At 48.3% G+C, this 17,007-nt stretch overlaps 1 protein-coding gene across 2 annotated transcripts; it reads right to left on the reverse strand.

Moving 5' to 3' along the window:
* Positions 1-505: 505 nt before the first annotated feature.
* Positions 506-16,191, reverse strand: LOC121290132 (STAM-binding protein-like). Of its 2 annotated transcripts, none has more exons than XM_041210345.1 (10): positions 16,097-16,191; positions 12,542-12,759; positions 10,948-11,023; positions 9,018-9,113; positions 7,977-8,325; positions 6,101-6,225; positions 4,899-5,036; positions 4,058-4,170; positions 2,270-2,369; positions 506-953 (listed from the first exon to the last, which is right to left on the reverse strand). In XM_041210345.1, the coding sequence occupies exons 2-10, from the start codon at positions 12,745-12,747 to the stop codon at positions 897-899; spliced, it is 1,260 nt and encodes a 419-aa protein (XP_041066279.1). In that variant the 5' UTR covers positions 12,748-12,759; positions 16,097-16,191; the 3' UTR covers positions 506-896. The 2 variants fall into 2 exon arrangements, with proteins under 2 accessions (XP_041066279.1, XP_041066278.1); XM_041210344.1 differs by lacking the exon at positions 16,097-16,191 and adding an exon at positions 14,698-14,999.
* Between the last annotated feature and the right edge of the window lie 816 nt (positions 16,192-17,007).

The following is a 17,007-nucleotide window of genomic DNA, read 5'->3' on the forward strand; positions in this document are numbered from 1 at the left end:
GAAGCGTGGTGGAAGTCTGCCAACTCCCTCCCCTGAAACACTGCTGAGGGCTGGGAGGGGCAATGGAAAATTTCAGAAATGATATTGATACGTTTTTTTTGTTCGGTAAGGTGGGGTGGGGAGATAAGGCTTTACGGAGCCAAGGCGAGCAGACACGCTTTAAGATGCAGAGCAGCCATGATCTAACTGAATGGTGGAACAGGCTCAAGGGGCTGAATGGCCTGCTCCTGTTGTTAGATGGTGAAGGAGGAAACGGATCCAAGCTTCACAAGTGTCAACACCCAATGGGTTGGAAAAGACAAGGGGCAACCCTCCTAATGCATTTCATCAGGGTGGGATAAAAATGTAACTGTGGGGGCATGCGGTCTCTCCGAACACTGACTCCTGAACAACAGTCACGTCGATTAAGCAGAACCTAAAATACATGCTCGACACAGACCATATTCTGATCCATAAGGGTATCCGAGCAAAACTGAGAGGAGGAAAAGACAAAAGGTAAAAGAAATCAAATGGCCAAACTTTGTTTATTGATGGCAAAGCGACAACAATTGGGCCCAATAAAGTTAACAAAGGTCAAAGTGCAGTGAGAGTTAACAAAAAATTCCTATCGACAGGCATCTTACTTCATCTCCCATGTTTCATCAGTTTAAGTGCAGCAGTGCGGGCTTTTAAATAAAGGCGCTCCCGCTTTCTGTACAGGACAGAGTTTAGAACTTGACAATATATTAAGTAGCATTTTAGAATGATTACAATCAAATCGAAAACTCCTCAAAGAAAGTGTCGCAGATCTGGAAGGGTTAGAGTTGCAGAGTCCTCTGCCTGAGGTTCTCAAGACAGTGACATCATGGTTAGTGGTTTCTACGGGAACCAAGGACGGTCAGAAGATAAGGCACCAATCACCGAAGGTCCAGCACTGTAACGTTTGTGTCCGCTACAGAAACGTGTGTGCATGCCTGAAAGAAACGCATGGAGAAAGAGAGAGGTTAATCTGTGTCAGCTGTGGCTCAGCTGGTAACACTCTTGCCTCCGAATCACAAAGTTCTGGGTTCCAGTCCCACTCCAGGCCTTGAGCACAAAAATCTAGATTGACACTCCCAGTGCAGTACTGATGGAGTGCTGCGTTGTCGGAGGTGCCGATCTCTCGGGTGTGATGTTAAATTGAGGCCCCAGCTGCCTGGGTGGGTGGATGCAAGAAGACTTGCATCCTTGAAACGGATAGCACCATTTCGAAGAACAGCAGGGGAGTTCTCCCTGGTGTCCTGGCCAATATTTGTCCCTTAATCAACATCACAAAAACAGATGATCTGCTCACGATCACAGTGCTGTTTCTGAGAGCTTGCTGTGTGCAAACTGGCTGCTGCATTTCTTACAGTACAAAAGTGACTACACTTCAATAAGTACTACATTGGTTGTAAAGTGCTTTGAGACATCCAGCGGTCATGAAAGTGCTTTATAAACGCATGTCTTTTTCTCCACTAAAGTGGTTACTCACAAAGCAACTTGTTAGAACATTGGCAGAGAATACGCAGAAATCAACAGTCACCCCTCCTGCTAATGACAGGAAGCAAATTCTGGCCTGTAACCAGGTTCTTTGTAGAATCCACATCCCCTGAGCACTGAGAGCAGCAGTGAGCTGACATTGGTGAATCTCAGAGTGAACGGAAGTCAGGAGTCCTTGGCACGATGCAGGGCCAGCATGGATTTCCCCATCTCTCACTGGGTGAGGGGGGAGGGGTGGTTCTTAGGAGGTTCAAATCTATCTGAGAAATGTGGGAAGCACAGAGTGGCCATTCCTTACAAGTACTTCATCAAAAGCAGATTTGAGCTGAAACATTGTGACCGAGCAACATTTATTCTCACGCTGCATCTGGGCGATTATTCACTGGATTAAAAGCCCTTGGCAAGTACCGATGCAGGAACTCTGGCCAAACTATCTTGGCACTCAGTCCCCTTGCCTGCTTCACCTACTGGCTAAGGAGTGTGGGCCAATTGTGAGCGTGCAACCAGAGCAGATCATTGCCTTTATAAAAACTGCTACTTTGGAACCATTTCTGGGCATTCTTTGTTTGGCGCTCTGCTCCACTAATGGTCAGGGGGAAGCAGGAAACTCGCACAATATCTGAGCTGGGTAAGTGTTCATTACCCTGTCGACTAACCTAACTCACTCCCGTAGCGGTGGACGGAGACAGTGGCGCGAAACCTTTATCTGGGAAGAGTGAAACAGATTGAGTTTCCATTCAGAAATCTGCATGCGGCAAACACCACTTACATTGAACAGAGGCGGATCCTTTGGATGTGGATGAAACCCTTTCTGCTTACAGAGAGATATCTCATCCATGCCGTGGTCCGTCAGTCTGAAAAAGCCAGACCTGAAGAAACAGAGAAATCAGTCAGAGCCCAGAGTGAGAAACACCAACCACACACCAAAAAAAAACTGGCAGAAATCCTTCCCACTATTTCAAAACTCTGGCGTTAACAGAAAAATCTGTACCGAACGCTAGAAACAGATAAATATGTCTCCAGCAACATTCTGTGTTCATAGTCAAACATAGTGCAGCAGGTCAGTCAGATTAAACGACCAAAGTTTATCCTCATTATCACTGCTCCATTCACTTCATCCCCTGCACTTTCCAACCTTGTTAATGGCTCTGGATCTTTCTCGTAGTGCTCCTAGCTTACTCAGCATACACTGATGTCAAAGCGGTCCATATTGCCATTAGAAACTCGAAGACCATAGCTTCAAACACTTCAGGTAATTGAGTTTAATGGGCACTAATTGAACTTACTCACGTTAGAAATGCACATTCTGCCTTGTGTCAGCCATGGCTCAGTTGATAGTGATTTTGTCACTGAGTCAGAAGATTGTGGGTTCAAGTGCCATTACACAGATTCCGGGCTGCCATTTCAGTGCAATGCTGAGGGAATGCTGTACGGTCTGAGATGTTGACTTTCAGGTGAGATGTCAAACCAAGCTCTCACATGGACGTAAAATATCCCATGACACTATTCTGAAGAAGAGCAGGGGATTTATCCCTGACGTCCTGGTCCTCTGTAGGCAACAGGAGCCCATGGCATTGTCTGTAGCTCACCTGTGGCATTGCTGCCGGTTTTGAATGCTTTTGAACAAAAGCACAATAGTTCCCTACTGCATTATCCATGGCAACGCCTTGACCAATCAGAGTTGACTTGCTAACCAATCAAACTTTTTCTCATGCAGTATAAATTGTTGTTCACTTTGAAATTTGGTATTCTTGTTTTTGTCCGGATGGGTGCAAGGCGAGAAGCTTCAACAGCGTCTCTTTTGTCAGCAATTAATAAAAGTGGTGTGATACCGTTTAGTGCTCTTTTGCCTCTCTTCCATCACATCACATTCCATATTTAGATCACTCTCGGAGGTGAGCCCAGGGCTTCCTCTGCCTTTGAGTGTGAGTGTGTGTGTGTCTGTGTGTGTGTGTCTGTGTGTGTGTCTCTCTCTTGCTGATTCCATCCTCGGGGATCAGCCTGAGGATGGCCTCTTCGGTCCCGTGTTTACTCCGTTCCGGGAACAGCACCCAACAGAAAAATGTCCATTTTTTGGATAATTCTGGTTTTTGCCTAACCAGGTTTCAGACATTGTACTCACCTTGACATCTAGGTAGGTTTTCCGTCAAGTCCCCAGGATCAAGTGCTCTTTCTCTTTAGCAACCGGAACTATCCATATAGTTGGGGAAACTGGGCCTGTATTCTCTAGAGTTTCGAAGAATGGCAGGTGATCTTATTGAAACCTACAAATTACTTAGACAGGGTAGATGCAGGTTAGATGTTTCCCCTGGCTGGGGAGTCACTGCTGAAAGACTTGCTCTAATGATATGGTTAGTCCGCCTTCCTTTGAGCTCTCTTAACAGTAGAAATAGAGGAGAGAGAAACTCTCAGATCCTTTAAAATCATTGTAATTTTCTATACTCAAGGGATACAAGCCCAGTCTATGCAACCAGTCCTCATAATTTAACCCTTTAAGTGTTATGTGAAGACTTGCATCCTTGAAACGGAGCATAGATTAATCCCACCACATACTCACTCTTGATACTTGGGCGAACAAACAATAGCTATGGCCTCTGGAAGCATTATCTGGTAGGAGCTGTGGGTATGAAGGTCCACGCTGGAAAGGAATGCAGTCTGGGTTGGATGGGTCTGGGGGGACACAGAAAAAGATTAATTACAGAGCGACAAGCAATCCGCGTTGTGAAAAAAAAAATCCATCATTATCCGGGAGTAGAGCTGTGAATAACAGCAGAAGATGGTTTCAGTTACGTTACGATCACTTTCCAGCACTGATACAGGAGGCTGTGAACGGAAGGTGGGGGCACAAGCTCACGCCAAGGTATCTGCTCCCACATCACGCCAATCCACAACCCCTCCCCACTGTTTTCCAATCTTGGCCTGGCTATTAAGGAAATCGAGAAGGTACGAGGGGAAAACCGGCAGCTGACCCCAACTTGCTCTCTAGTGACCCACTGCAGGTCGCCTTTCAGCTCAATGTTTGGGGAGCCTGAGAAAATATTTTTAAAAAGGAATACAATTTCCCCTTTCTTCCTGAAGGCACTGACCCCGCTTATCCACAGATCACCACATGCTGCTACCCTGACAGCTCACCCAGTTAGCCATTCTCCATCAGGCGTCTGGACAGTGAGGATTGGCGGAACACTTAATGGTGGGATGGGTTGTTCCAAAGCCCAGTCCAGTCCATTTCCAGGGAGATGCACTGGATGATGATCAGGGACTGATTTCACTCCCTCCAGAGTACAGCACTAACATCCACTCTACCAGCCCGCCTCTGATCAAGTGACTTAGCAACAGAGCAGGGATAATTGTTTTCCAGGATTTACAGCCAGTCACAGGTACAGCAGAACCCCACTCACGTGGATCCAACCCAAGGTTATGAGGTCATCTCGGTCTTGAATCAGGAAGAGTTCCTCTTCATTCTCCGTGTTACAGTAATCAGGACCTGCACTCTGTTTAGGCACGAGCACGTGGGTTATGGTAAACTGATTCTGCATCTGGAAGCAAAATAAACAGATCAGGATACAGCAGCAGTGTAGCCCTGCTACAAATCCAATGAGATGTCCAAGGGGAGTGGTGCAATTGCGCTGCGGGGTGGCACCAATGCCAGCATTTTTGGTAAGGCCAGCATTTATCACCTTTCCCCTGATGCCCTCGAGTGGGTGGTGCTGAGCCACCTTCTTGAACCGCAGCAGTCCAAACATAGCAGGTGGACCTACATTGCTGTTAAGAAGCTAGTTCTAGGTTTTTGACCCAGCATAAAATGACGAAACAGCGATATAGTTCAAAGTCCGGGTGGTTTGTGACTTGGAAGGGAACTTGCAGGTGGTGGTGTTCCCATTCACCTGCTGCCCTTGTCCTTCTAGATGGCAGAGGTTGCGGGTTTGGAAGGTGATGTCGAAGGAGCCTTAATGAGTTGCTAGAGTGCATCTTTTAGATAGTACACACTGCTGCCATTGTGTGTTGGTCATGGAGGGAGTGAATGTTTAAGGTGGTGGGTGGATGCCAATCAAATGGACTGCTTTATCCCAGATGGTGTTGAGCTTCTTGAGTCTTGTTGGATCTACACTCATCCAGGCAAGTGGAGAGTATTCCATCACACTCCTGACTTGTGCCTTGTCGATGGCGGACAGGCTTTGGGGAAATGGGTAGTTTCCAATCTTCAGAAATACACGGAATGGACAACAGAGGTCAGACACCATGCAACGTTTAAGGAGGCTAAGACTCTAGGGAGACTGCTCCAATGGATCCTCTGCATTGAAAGGAATTTGGAGACAGCATGTATATGTGTTACAGCTCAGTGCTGTCCCCCATCACAAATGAATGAACAGAAATTGCTAGGAAGCCAGACTGTAGTGGCCTCACTAATCTCTAAGCATTTGGTTTCTGATTAGAATGGCAAATCAATGCTATTGGATCAGCTGCCCAGTCAACTACCAACACCCACCACACCTCCTGTTAATCATTTATCCCTGTTTCGTGTGCTTTGCCAGAGCCTGCATGATTCACCCCGCCACTGAGCAGCTGCCAGTCACCAAACTGGAGAGTCAGTGATTCCTACCAGTTTGCCGCAGAGAATGCCACAGGTTTCCACCCCTTGGGCAGTGTTGGCCTCAGCGAGCTGCAGAAATTGCTGACATAGGCTTTTGGGAACCACCACATTCCGTAATTTGTCTGCCGAGAAATCTGAAGGAGAAAAGTACAGAAATTCCAATGTTATCACCCCCTTCAACAAACACAATCCTTCTCCTGCAAAATCACCCAATCCGCGGATGCAGATCTAACCCCAGGTCGTCGAGATCAGGAACCAAAGCTAAGACCACCCTATCGGCGTGGATATAGACAATGTTACATGGTCAAGCTCCCATTTGGGAGAATGAGCCATTTTCAGCCAGGGTGAGGGACGGCTGTGGGGTGACAGCAAAGGAAGCGACTGCCCACATCCACTTCACGGCTGGTCCCTGCTGGCACACCGCACAGTTTAGTCTGTTCTGAGCAGGTAAACCTTTTTTTATCCATTTTTAATTCTTAATGAAAACAGAATAATGATTCTCCTGGTCAGTGTAGCCCAAACAGAAGTAACTGCTGCCACTGGGAGAGGAATATCCTCAGCTCAGCTCAGCTTCACAAGAGTTCCCACTTCTAGCATTGACTCTGCAAATGAATTGAAGCCGCCTGAATTTCAATATTGTATTAGACAGAATTTGCAGCACAGAAACAGACCATTTGGTCCAACAGGTTTATGATCCACATGTGCCTCCTCTGACCCCACTTCATCTCACATATCTTTCTATTCCTTTCTCTCTTATGTACTTACCTAACTATTCTTAAATCTATCTAAGTTATTTGCCTCAACTACTCCCTGTAGGGTAGCAGGGGTCATTTCAAAACTCAGGGGGTTGTCGTCTCTGCCCTTTGGCAAGTCATCCCAGGCCCAGGTAAAGGTCCTATGCTCAGGGTTACATCCACAGCCGAACCAGAGAACTTTCTAGCTGAGGAGCTAGAATCTCGAGGGACAATAACTGCTTATAGGTGGAGGATCCTTTGTGAAGAGGACTTGTATTTCCTTTAAGCACAGCATGAGGAAGACAACATGCTCACGTATTCTCATGTTGCTCACTGAGTGTGAAAATGAGAGGTTCTGATGAGTAACTCAAGAGGAAAGCATAGGACTGAGAGGTGTGGGAAAATGAGTAGACGACCTGCCCTCTATCAGAACACAACTTTTTTTTTTATTCGTTCATGGGGTACGAGCATTTATTACCCACCCCTAATTGCCTTTGTTCAGAGGGCATTTAAGAGTCAACCACATTGCTGTGGGACTGAAGTCAAACGTAGGTCAGGACAGCAAGATTTCCCTAAGGGGCATTAGTGAACCAAATGTGGCTTTACAGCAATCGGCAATTCCAGATTTTCAATGAATTCAAATTTCGCCATCTGGTCCTGGGATTCAAACCCGGGTCCCCTGGATCTCTGGAATACTACTCCAGCGACAATACCACTATGCCACTGCCTCCCAGACTCCGGTGTGGCAGCATGTACCACATTCTCACCACTCTCTGGGTAAAGTAGTTCCTCCTGAATTTCTTATTGGATTTGTCGGTGAATATCCTCCAGTTCTGGACTCCCCTACAAGCGGAAAGGTCTTCTCTACGGGCAGAATTTTACGACCCCGTTTCCATGGGGACAGGGCTGTAAAATGCGGCGAGACATTCTAAACCCCATTGGCTGCAGCGGGAACATAAAATCCCCCTCCCCTCCCCCTCCCCACCATAAAATCCTGCCTTCTGCCTTCATAATCTTCAAAGACCTCTATCAGGTCACCTCTGTTTTCTAGAATAAAGAGCCTCAGCCTGTCCAACCTTTCCCCGTAGTAATTAAACTGTACAAGCAAGCCGTTTCTTTAAATGACAGAGTGTATGTGGATCAGTCCTCACTGTTCCAATTGGTTCCGAGAGCTGTGGGTTTCAACGATCGATCCACGACCGGCGGTGCAGCATTTGGGACACCTGCAGCGGGCGATGCTGGAGGAAGATTATCCGGCGGTCGCTGAACACCTGGGATCAGGGGGCAGTCTTTGGGCGGGAGGGAGATTTCCGGTTTTGCGTACTCCTCCAGCACTTTCAGCCTCTCCTTCTCCAGTTCCTTCCGTCTGATCATCTCCTCAAAGGCGTGGAACTGCTCCTGCTCCGCTTGCTGCTGCCGCATCCGTGCCACCCGCTGTTTCTCGCCTTCCAGTTCTTGCTGCCGGACCAGCTCCTGCGCAAATTTCTCATCTTCCTTCCGCTGCAAAGAGGAGGAGAGGTGTCAGCGATAATAAGGGGCCCGTCAGTCGCTGCAGTTTCTGTGCAGGGTGAGCCGCCAAGCACATCCACCTACCCTGCACCAGGAACTACGCCTCGAGAAGGGCTGTGGTCAGACGTTGGGATGTCCTGAGGTGGTAAAAAGCTGCGGCAGAAACAAAAGCTGCTCCTTCCTGCTGAGAGCCAGAGGTTTTACAAACCACTGGCAATCGGAAACTTCCCTTAGCCACAGCAACTGAGGGGCTATCAATCTCAGGCTGGTTTAAACCACTTCCCTGGGAGGGTTTCACAGATCGGTCAGGCCACCAGAAAATTGTCAGCACGCTCCTGAGCCCTGGCCGAGCCACAGACAATGCCCTGGCAAAACTGCGGACAATGCCACGGGCAATGCCCTGGGTGAGCCCTGGACAATGCCACAGGCAAGCCAGAGACATTGCAACAGATGAACTGTGAGCAGTGCCACGGGTGAGCCATGGACAATGCGATGGGTGAGCCACAGACAGTGCCACAGACAGTGCCACAGACAAACCTTTGATCTTGTTTTTCACCTCAGTTACATTATTTTGCCAAGGCTCCACTACACAAAAGGTTCTGCTCTAGGAGGTTGGCTACTAGTGGTCCAAAGCAAAGATCAGGATAGACTGTCCAGTGCATCTTGTGCTGCGCCACATTTACCTGTAGCTCCTGATGCTCGGCATACTCGATTGCGTATCTCTTGAGTAGCTCGCTCTTCAGCTGCTCAGCCCTTGGAAATGCAATCTCTTTTAGCTTCTGTCACATACAGGGAAAGAAAATTCCAATATTTTACACTGTGCAGTTTTCCTCTTTCAAAGCCTCATTCACAGCATTGCAATTGACAATCAAGACTGTTCATTTGGTGCTCTTTTCAAAGCCTATGATGCAAACCCACAGCACAAAGCCTGGGTACATAGCATGATAACAGACAGAGCAGTAATGGAAACATCGGGAGGACAGCAAGGGACAGGGTCAGCTGCTTTGGGCCACCACTCACACTAGCTGAAACACAGTGAGATATCTTGTCTCATCCCCTGACCCATCCGTCCATCATTACAAACTCACACACACACACACAAAGAATACGTGTTGCTTTCCTCATTTCTGAGGCAGTGATGTACAGTGTCACGGTGAATTGACTGAGTGGAAGACTCTTTCCATTTAAATGAAAGCAGAACTCATCAGATGTACATCCAGGGTCTTTGAATCCATTTTACAGCAACATCACACTCAAACATGGCACAATACAACTTGTGTAGCTTATCTAGTGGTGCAACGTGTGATGCGCCATAGGATTATCAAATTATTCGAACAAGTTTCAAAATTCTCTCTCTCTCTCTCAGAACTTCAGATATGTGGATAGATTGGAGAAGTTCAGGCTGCGCTCCTTAGAAAAGAGCAGGTTGAGAGGAGATTTGATCGAGGTCTTCAAAATCATGAGGGGTCTGGACAGAGTAGATAGGGAGAGACTGTTCCCGTTGGCAGAAGGATCGTGAACCAGAGGGGAGTGGCAAAAGAAGTAATGGAGACATGAGGAGAAACTCTTTACTCAGCAAGCAGTTAGGATATAGAATGCACTGCCTGAGAGTGTGGTGGAGGCAGGTTCAATCGAGGCTTTTGAAAGGAAATTGGGTAATTATCTGAACAAAAGGGATTTTCAGGGCCACGGGGAAAAGGATGGGGGAGCGGGACAAGTGAGTTGCTCTTGCAGAGAACTGGCATGGGCTACAACTATTCAGTGACAATTCTATGAATTTCCTGGGGGCCTTTGAAATGAGAAAAGTTTTGCGAATGGTGACTATCAGCTTCATCAAAAAATTGTCAAACACACATTGTTTTACTTGCTGCCTGTGTGATAATTCTATTCCCTGCAATTCCCTTTCTCGGGATCATCATCCATCCCCTAAAGGTTAACCTCCTGGGGCAAGTGTAATCCCATCATCATTCTTTAAATTTCCCCCCTTCCCTCCACTCCGGACATTGCCAACTCTTGCTGAGGTTTGGTCTCACAGTCCTGGCTCTCTGCAATCTCAGCTGTTCCGTTCATTTGGTGCCCCATTCTGGCAATTCACCCGTGCCCGGCACCCCGGGGCAAGCCTGGTCTCAGGCAGTCACCGACGGGATCTGTGACATCCTACCGAAGAATTCCAGCACCCTGGCCGCTACTGTGCTGAGGATTAGGAGTGGCACAGTGCGGGCATTGTATCCCAGTCACTACACAGAATGCGCATTGTTCCCTCCTCCGCCTGCTCCTCAATGCTGCATTCAACAAAAGGAACCCAATCTGTTTGAATGTAACAAGCCGAGAAACAACTCAACCACACACACTGGCCCACTGTATCATTCCCACTTGATGCACGTGCCATTTCAATGCGGGAATTCCTAACTGGTCAAACTTAATCGAGGCCGAGAGTGCTTTCCCCCACACTGTGTGGGTGTTGATCTGAGTGACTGCACAGAATACGCTGATCCAGGCAGCAGAATAGAATGACAGGGCAGCATGGACAAACTAGGCAAAGAGAAAGTACCCTACGGGACTCAGCAGAGTGGCTTTTCCAGTGAAACACGACATGAAGAGGATCTCTCTTACTTTGATGGTCTCCTTCTTCTCTGGTATGACACTGGCTTTATAATCCCGATGCTTAGGCAGCTTTTCCAGGAACAACCTGGGCAATAAGCAGAAAACAATAATGACACACTTGTACCCAGGGCATACATGACAAGCCTGTTGATCACAGAGATGACTCCTGAACACAAAGCAGAGATTGGTTTCATTAAAGCTGCTCACCAAGGCTCCCTATACAGCACCTTCCAAACCTACCACTGCTACCATCTAGAAGGACAAGGGCAGCAGATACATGGGAACACCACTGCTTGCAAGTTCCCCTCCAAGTCACTCACCATCCGGACTTGGAAATATATCGGCCGTTCCTTCACTGTCACTGGGTCACAATCCTGGAACTCCCTCCTTAACAGCACTGTGGGTGTACCTACACCACATGGACTGTAGTGGTTCAAGAACGCAGCTCACCACCACCTTCTCAAGGGCAAGTAGGGATGGGCAATAAATGCTGGCCTGGCAGCCATGTTCACATCGAATGAATGAATAAAAAAAAATCACTATTTTAAAAATATCCTTTATCCAACCCTGTAAAAAGCTGTATTGCTATACAGTGGTTTAGATCTTAGTACCGACCCACCAACAGTGCAGCACTCCCTCAGTACTGACTCTCCAACAGTGTAGCACCCCCTCGTACTGACCCTCTGAAAGTGCCGTGTTCCTTCAGTACTGACCCTCCGACAATGCAGCACTACCTCAGTACTGACCCTCCGACAATGCAGCACTACCTCAGTACTGACCCTCCGACAATGCAGCACTCCCTCAGTACTGACCCTCCAACAATGCAGCACTCCCTCAGCACTGACCCTCCGATACTGCAGCACTCCCTCAATACTGACCCTCTGGCAATGCAGCACTACCTCAGTACTGACCCTCTGACAGTGCAGCACTCCCTCAGTACTGACCCTCCGACACTGCAGCACTCCCTCAGTACTGACCCTCCGACAGAGCAGCGCTCCCTCATTACTGACCCTCCGACACTGCAGCACTCCCTCAGTACTGACCCTCCGACAGTGCAGCACTCCCTCAATACTGACCCTCCGACAGTGCAGCACTCCCTCAATACTGACCCTCTGACAGTGCAGCACTCCCTCAATACTGCCCCTCTGACAGTGCAGCATTCCCTCAGTACTGCCCCTCTGACAGTGCAGCGCTCCCTCAGTACTGACCCTCCGACAGTGCAGCACTCCCTCAGTACTGACACTCTGATAGTGCAGCACTCCCTCAGTACTGACACTCTGACAGTGCGGCACTCCCTCAGTACTGACCCTCTGACAGTGTGGCACTCCCTCAGTACTGACCCTCTGACAGTGCAGCACTCCCTCAGTACTGACCCTCCGACAGTGCAGCACTCCCTCAGTACTGACCCTCTGATAGTGCAGCACTCCCTCAGTACTGCCCTCTGACAGTGCAGCATTCCCTCAGTACTGACCCTCTGACAGTGCAGCACTCCCTCAGTATTGACCCTCTGACAGTGCAGCACTCCCTCAGTACTGACCCTCCAACAGCGCAGCCTTTCGCTAACCAGCGTCACATGCATTATGGTGATAATCAGTGATCTTACGTTATGTACTTATTGTAGAGCACAAATGCACTTTCCAGGTTGCCTTCATCCACGTAAACTGAGGCCATTCGAATTATTTCGACTCCAGAACGGAAGTACCTCCGAGGAGGGACATCATCGTTTACGTCCACCGAGCTGCCCTTCTTGGTAAGAGCCCGTACCCGGTCCTCGGGAGACAAGCTTACATCAGAGTGTTCCGGCATCATATGCTCCCCACTCTAGCCAAGGGAAAGGATTGTTCAGTGACAAGACACAACACAACGACAACTAGCTCACAAACACACCTGATCTAGAAAAGGCGCTCAGTGTTACTGCTCTCTGATCGATTCATAATAAGGGCACTGTGGTCCCTGGGGAAACGAGTCAGGGCTTCTGACCCTAAACGCTCTCCATGGCCCCTTACCCCAGGCTCAGCTGTGATGCTTCCACAGCTCAATATCTTACTGACACTTGCTGTCAGGCGCCACACATGAAGACTGGCTGACATGGGGTTGGCTATCAGATGGTGATAAAATGCCTATGGAACTGAACTGCAGCAGAGACAGGAATGTCAGGAAGAAAGAAATGGGGCAGCAGAGTGAAGACACATTTATCTGATTCAGTCAAAATACATAGGACATCATCTAGTCAAAGGCTGGTTGTGGTGGGACCACAAGGAGGCCAATCCACCCCTCGAGTCTGTTCTACCGTTCAATCAGATCATGGCTGATCTCTGACCAAACTTCAAGTACCTGCCATATCCCTTAATAGCTTTGGTTCACAAAGATCTAGCCAGCTCAGATTTAAAATTTACAACTGATCAAGCATCAATTACCCTTTGCGGAAGACAGTTCCAAATTTTTACCACTACTCAATGATTGTGCATCTACAGCTCTTTGGGCTGCAGAATACCAAAGATTCACAATTCTTCGAGTGAAAATAAATTCTCATCTCAGTCCTAAATAGCAGACCCTCTATTCTGAGACTGTGATCACTCAATCTGGACTCTCTACCCAAGGGAAGCAGCTTCCCAGCATCTACACTGTCAAGCCCTCTCAGAATGTTATGTTTCAATTAGATAACCTCTCATTTTCTTAAACTCTAGGGGAATATAAGGCCAGGGAATATAATCTCTTCTCATAGGATAACTCCCTCATCCCAGGAACCAGTCTAGTGAATCTTCATTGCACTCTCCCTCAAGCATGTCCTTCCTTAGCTAAAGAGACCAAAACCGTGCAGTGTTCCAGATGCATTCTCACTAATGCCTCTATAATGCAGTAAAACTTTTTTACTCTTGTACACTAAGGCATTTGTAATAAAAGCTAACATACCATCAGTTTTCCCAAGCTTGCTGTACCTGCACATTAACTTTCTGTGATTCATGTACGGGTTTTCCCTTTCAAAAATCCATGTTGATTCTATCCAAACGTATACATTTTCTACATGCCATGATAGCGCGTTCCTAATAACAGGTGCAAGCATTTGCTAGACTTCTGATGTCAAGCTAACTGGCTTCCTGTTCCTGGTTTGCTCCATCCAGTTTATGTTTGGTACCTTTTAATTCTCAGAGATCATTCTAGAATCTAGGGAAGTAATGCTGAAAAGAGAGACATGTTGCCGAAGTTTTTCATCTTGCACTCATCAGGACAAATGCAAGAATGCCAAATTTCAAACAATCACAATAATTTATACTACAGGAGAAAACACCAGAGAGGTATGGGCTCCCCAGGCTCCCGGGTAATTCAAAAAAGTCACAAGGCTTAAATATGTCCCTTCTGTTTGCAGAGAACAAGTATGAACGTATGAGTCATTTTACAAGGTTAACTGATTATCTTAAATTGGTTGTTAGTGTAGTTATTAGCACTTTCTGGATTGTTCAGCAAGTGCTGTGCAATCGTAGAATCACATTTAACAGAGATGTTTTGTTTTGGGCATTGAAAGCATTGCTGTTTGAGTATAGTCCGAGGGAAGCTTAGAAGATCACAAGTTTCTCTCTGCGCTGTCAGTTCCCAATAGCTGTAACCTCTCTGTTCTGGTACTATTCTTTCAAATCTTTTTCTGCACTTTCTCCGGTGCTTCTATGTTCTTTTTATAGTATGGAGAGCAGAACAGTGCACAATATTCCATGTTGCATTCTTTTTCAGAGTTAGCTATACCTCAGTATGATATCCAATTACCTATTCCCAAGTCCGGATTATTAATGTACATCATGAATAACTGGTGCCCCAGCATGATCCTTCTGGAGTCTTGCTTTGTACCTTCATCCAATCTTTATAACTACCCATTACCCTTACTCTCTGCTATCTATGTTATAGAATCATAGAATTGTTACAACACAGGAGGCCATTCAGCCTGGCATGCCTTTGCCAGCTCTCTGCAAGAGTTACTCAGCTGATCCCACATGTTGCCCTTTCCCCCTGTGCCTGTTTTAGACAATCTGTCCTCGATTCGGCTATTGGTCCTGACTCCTCACGCCCTAGCCTTTGTCATATGCCCATCCTGTGATAACTTATCAAAGGTCTTTTGTAAATCCAAATGTATGACATCGACCACAATACCCTTGTCTACTACTTCCATGTTGGCTACCTCTAATCAGCTTGAATATTTCCGAGTGCTGAAATGGTGGGGGGGGGGGGGGGGGGGGGGTCTTCGGCTGCACTCAACCCCGGTAATCAATGTTTCCCATGTCATACAGGGGACCTGGTTGTGGGTAAAGGCCTTGACAGAGAGAGTAACCGTGACACGGTCAGGATCACACACACAACAGTCAGCAAAGGGAAGGGTGGAAATAGATCAAAAAGGCTGCCAGCTCCCAGGTGATCACCAAATGGCAGGAAGAGGAGAGGGGTGGGGGGGGTCAGTGAGGAAAATCCCTCAAGTACCTGGGAGGGGCCTGACTGTCAAGGAGGAGGAGCCTGACTGTCAGGGAGGAGGAGGAGCCTGACTGTCAGGGAGGAGGAGGAGCCTGACTGTCAGGGAGGAGGAGGAGCCTGACTGTCAGGGAGGAGGAGGAGCCTGACTGTCAGGGAGGAGAAGGAGCCTGACTGTCAGGGAGGAGGAGGAGCCTGACTGTCAGGGAGGGGGAGGAGCCTGACTGCCAGGGAGGGGGAGGAGCCTGACTGCCAGGGAGGGGGAGGAGCCTGACTGCCAGGGAGGAGGAGCCTGACTGTCAGGGAGGAGGAGCCTGGTTGTCGCGAGGGGGCGGAGCCAGCATGCTGGGGGGGGAGGGGCTCGGATGCGGGGGATAGAGCCTGGTTTCTGGGGGAGGAGCCTGGCTGCCGGAGGCGGAACTTGTTTTCTGGGGCGGGGCCTGGATGTCAGTGAGGAGGAACCTGTCAGGGAAAGAACCTGGTGTCGGGAGGGGAGAATTACTGAAACGGCGCCGCCTGGGCCACCGCCCCGAGCCGGTGACATGTCGGAGACGGGCTGGTTCCGATCGCTGTCCCGGTTCCGCCCTGGTTCTCCCTCCCCTCAGTCCATAATCGAAGTGCCTTCCGGCCGGTATTGGTGCCCTCAGCTCCGAGGAGGTTATAGAATAACCCCAGAAGGTGGGGGGGGTCGCAGGCCCTCACTCACCCGCCCAGCGCCACCGATCAGGCTCTCGCTTTCCGCTCACTAAAAATAGGATTGGTAACATCAACTAGGCCGCAGCCCCGCCCACTCGCGCTGCTTCATGGGAAACCCCCGTGCAGTGAGCGAGCCGCCCCCATTGACCAATCACAGCGCGAGGACGGCCAAGCCCACCCACTGACCAATCACAGCGCCAGTCCTGTAAGACCCGGGCTCAGCTGTCAATCATCAGGAGCACTTGGAAAGCAATCGTTGCAACTCCAATGTTCTCCTTCATCGAAGATGCAGTGATCCAGCTAGTACCAAGCTCGAACGTCTTCATTTCCTACCCTCAAAACTAAAGAAGTCTTTACCCATTGGCTGGTCACACTCTGTCTTCAAGCAGGAAGCTGTAACTCACTCCTTGCCCTCCTCCTGTCTGTTCATGGAATGATTTATTCAGGCCACCCTGTCCAACTAGTTTCACCCTCCTCCTCTTTCCCCATAGCCTCTGTAAATGGCATCCCTTCCAGTTTATTCTCCCCTGGGATGTGGGTGTCTCTCGTTGCCCATTCCTAATTGTCCTTGAACTGAGGGGCTTGCTCGGCCATCTCAGAGGGGCAGTTAAGAGTCAACCACATTGACTGCTGTGGATCTGGAGTCACATGCAAGGCAGGCCAGGTAAGGGTGGTAGATTTCCTTCCCTGAAGGACATTCGTGAACCAGTTGGGTTTTTAACAGCAATCGATAATTTCATAGTCACCATGACAGACTAGCTTTATATTCCAGGTTCAGCATAACTTTACTCTATGCTAAAGCCCAAGGATCCTGTATGTTGACCTTAAAACAGCATTCTTCACCTATCCAGCCACTGTCAAACAATGTGTGTCCATACCCCACCTATAAACTTGTTTTAGTTTTAGTTCATATTATTGTGT

The sequence above is a fragment of the Carcharodon carcharias genome, chromosome 17 (genome assembly GCF_017639515.1).
Source record: "Carcharodon carcharias isolate sCarCar2 chromosome 17, sCarCar2.pri, whole genome shotgun sequence".
Lineage (NCBI taxonomy): Eukaryota > Metazoa > Chordata > Chondrichthyes > Lamniformes > Lamnidae > Carcharodon > Carcharodon carcharias.

What these genes read in the sequence shown, in the direction of transcription:
- LOC121290132 (XM_041210345.1), bottom strand. Translation starts at nt 12,747, where the DNA reads ATGATGCCGGAACACTCTGATGTAAGCTTGTCTCCCGAGGACCGGGTA. An exon ending in AGAAGAAGGAGACCATCAAA is followed by an intron (nt 9,114 to 10,947) that starts GTAAGAGAGATC and finishes TGTATGTGACAG; the next exon opens with AAGCTAAAAGAGATTGCATT. An exon ending in TAACCTTGGGTTGGATCCAC is followed by an intron (nt 4,171 to 4,898) that starts GTGAGTGGGGTT and finishes GTGTCCCCCCAG; the next exon opens with ACCCATCCAACCCAGACTGC.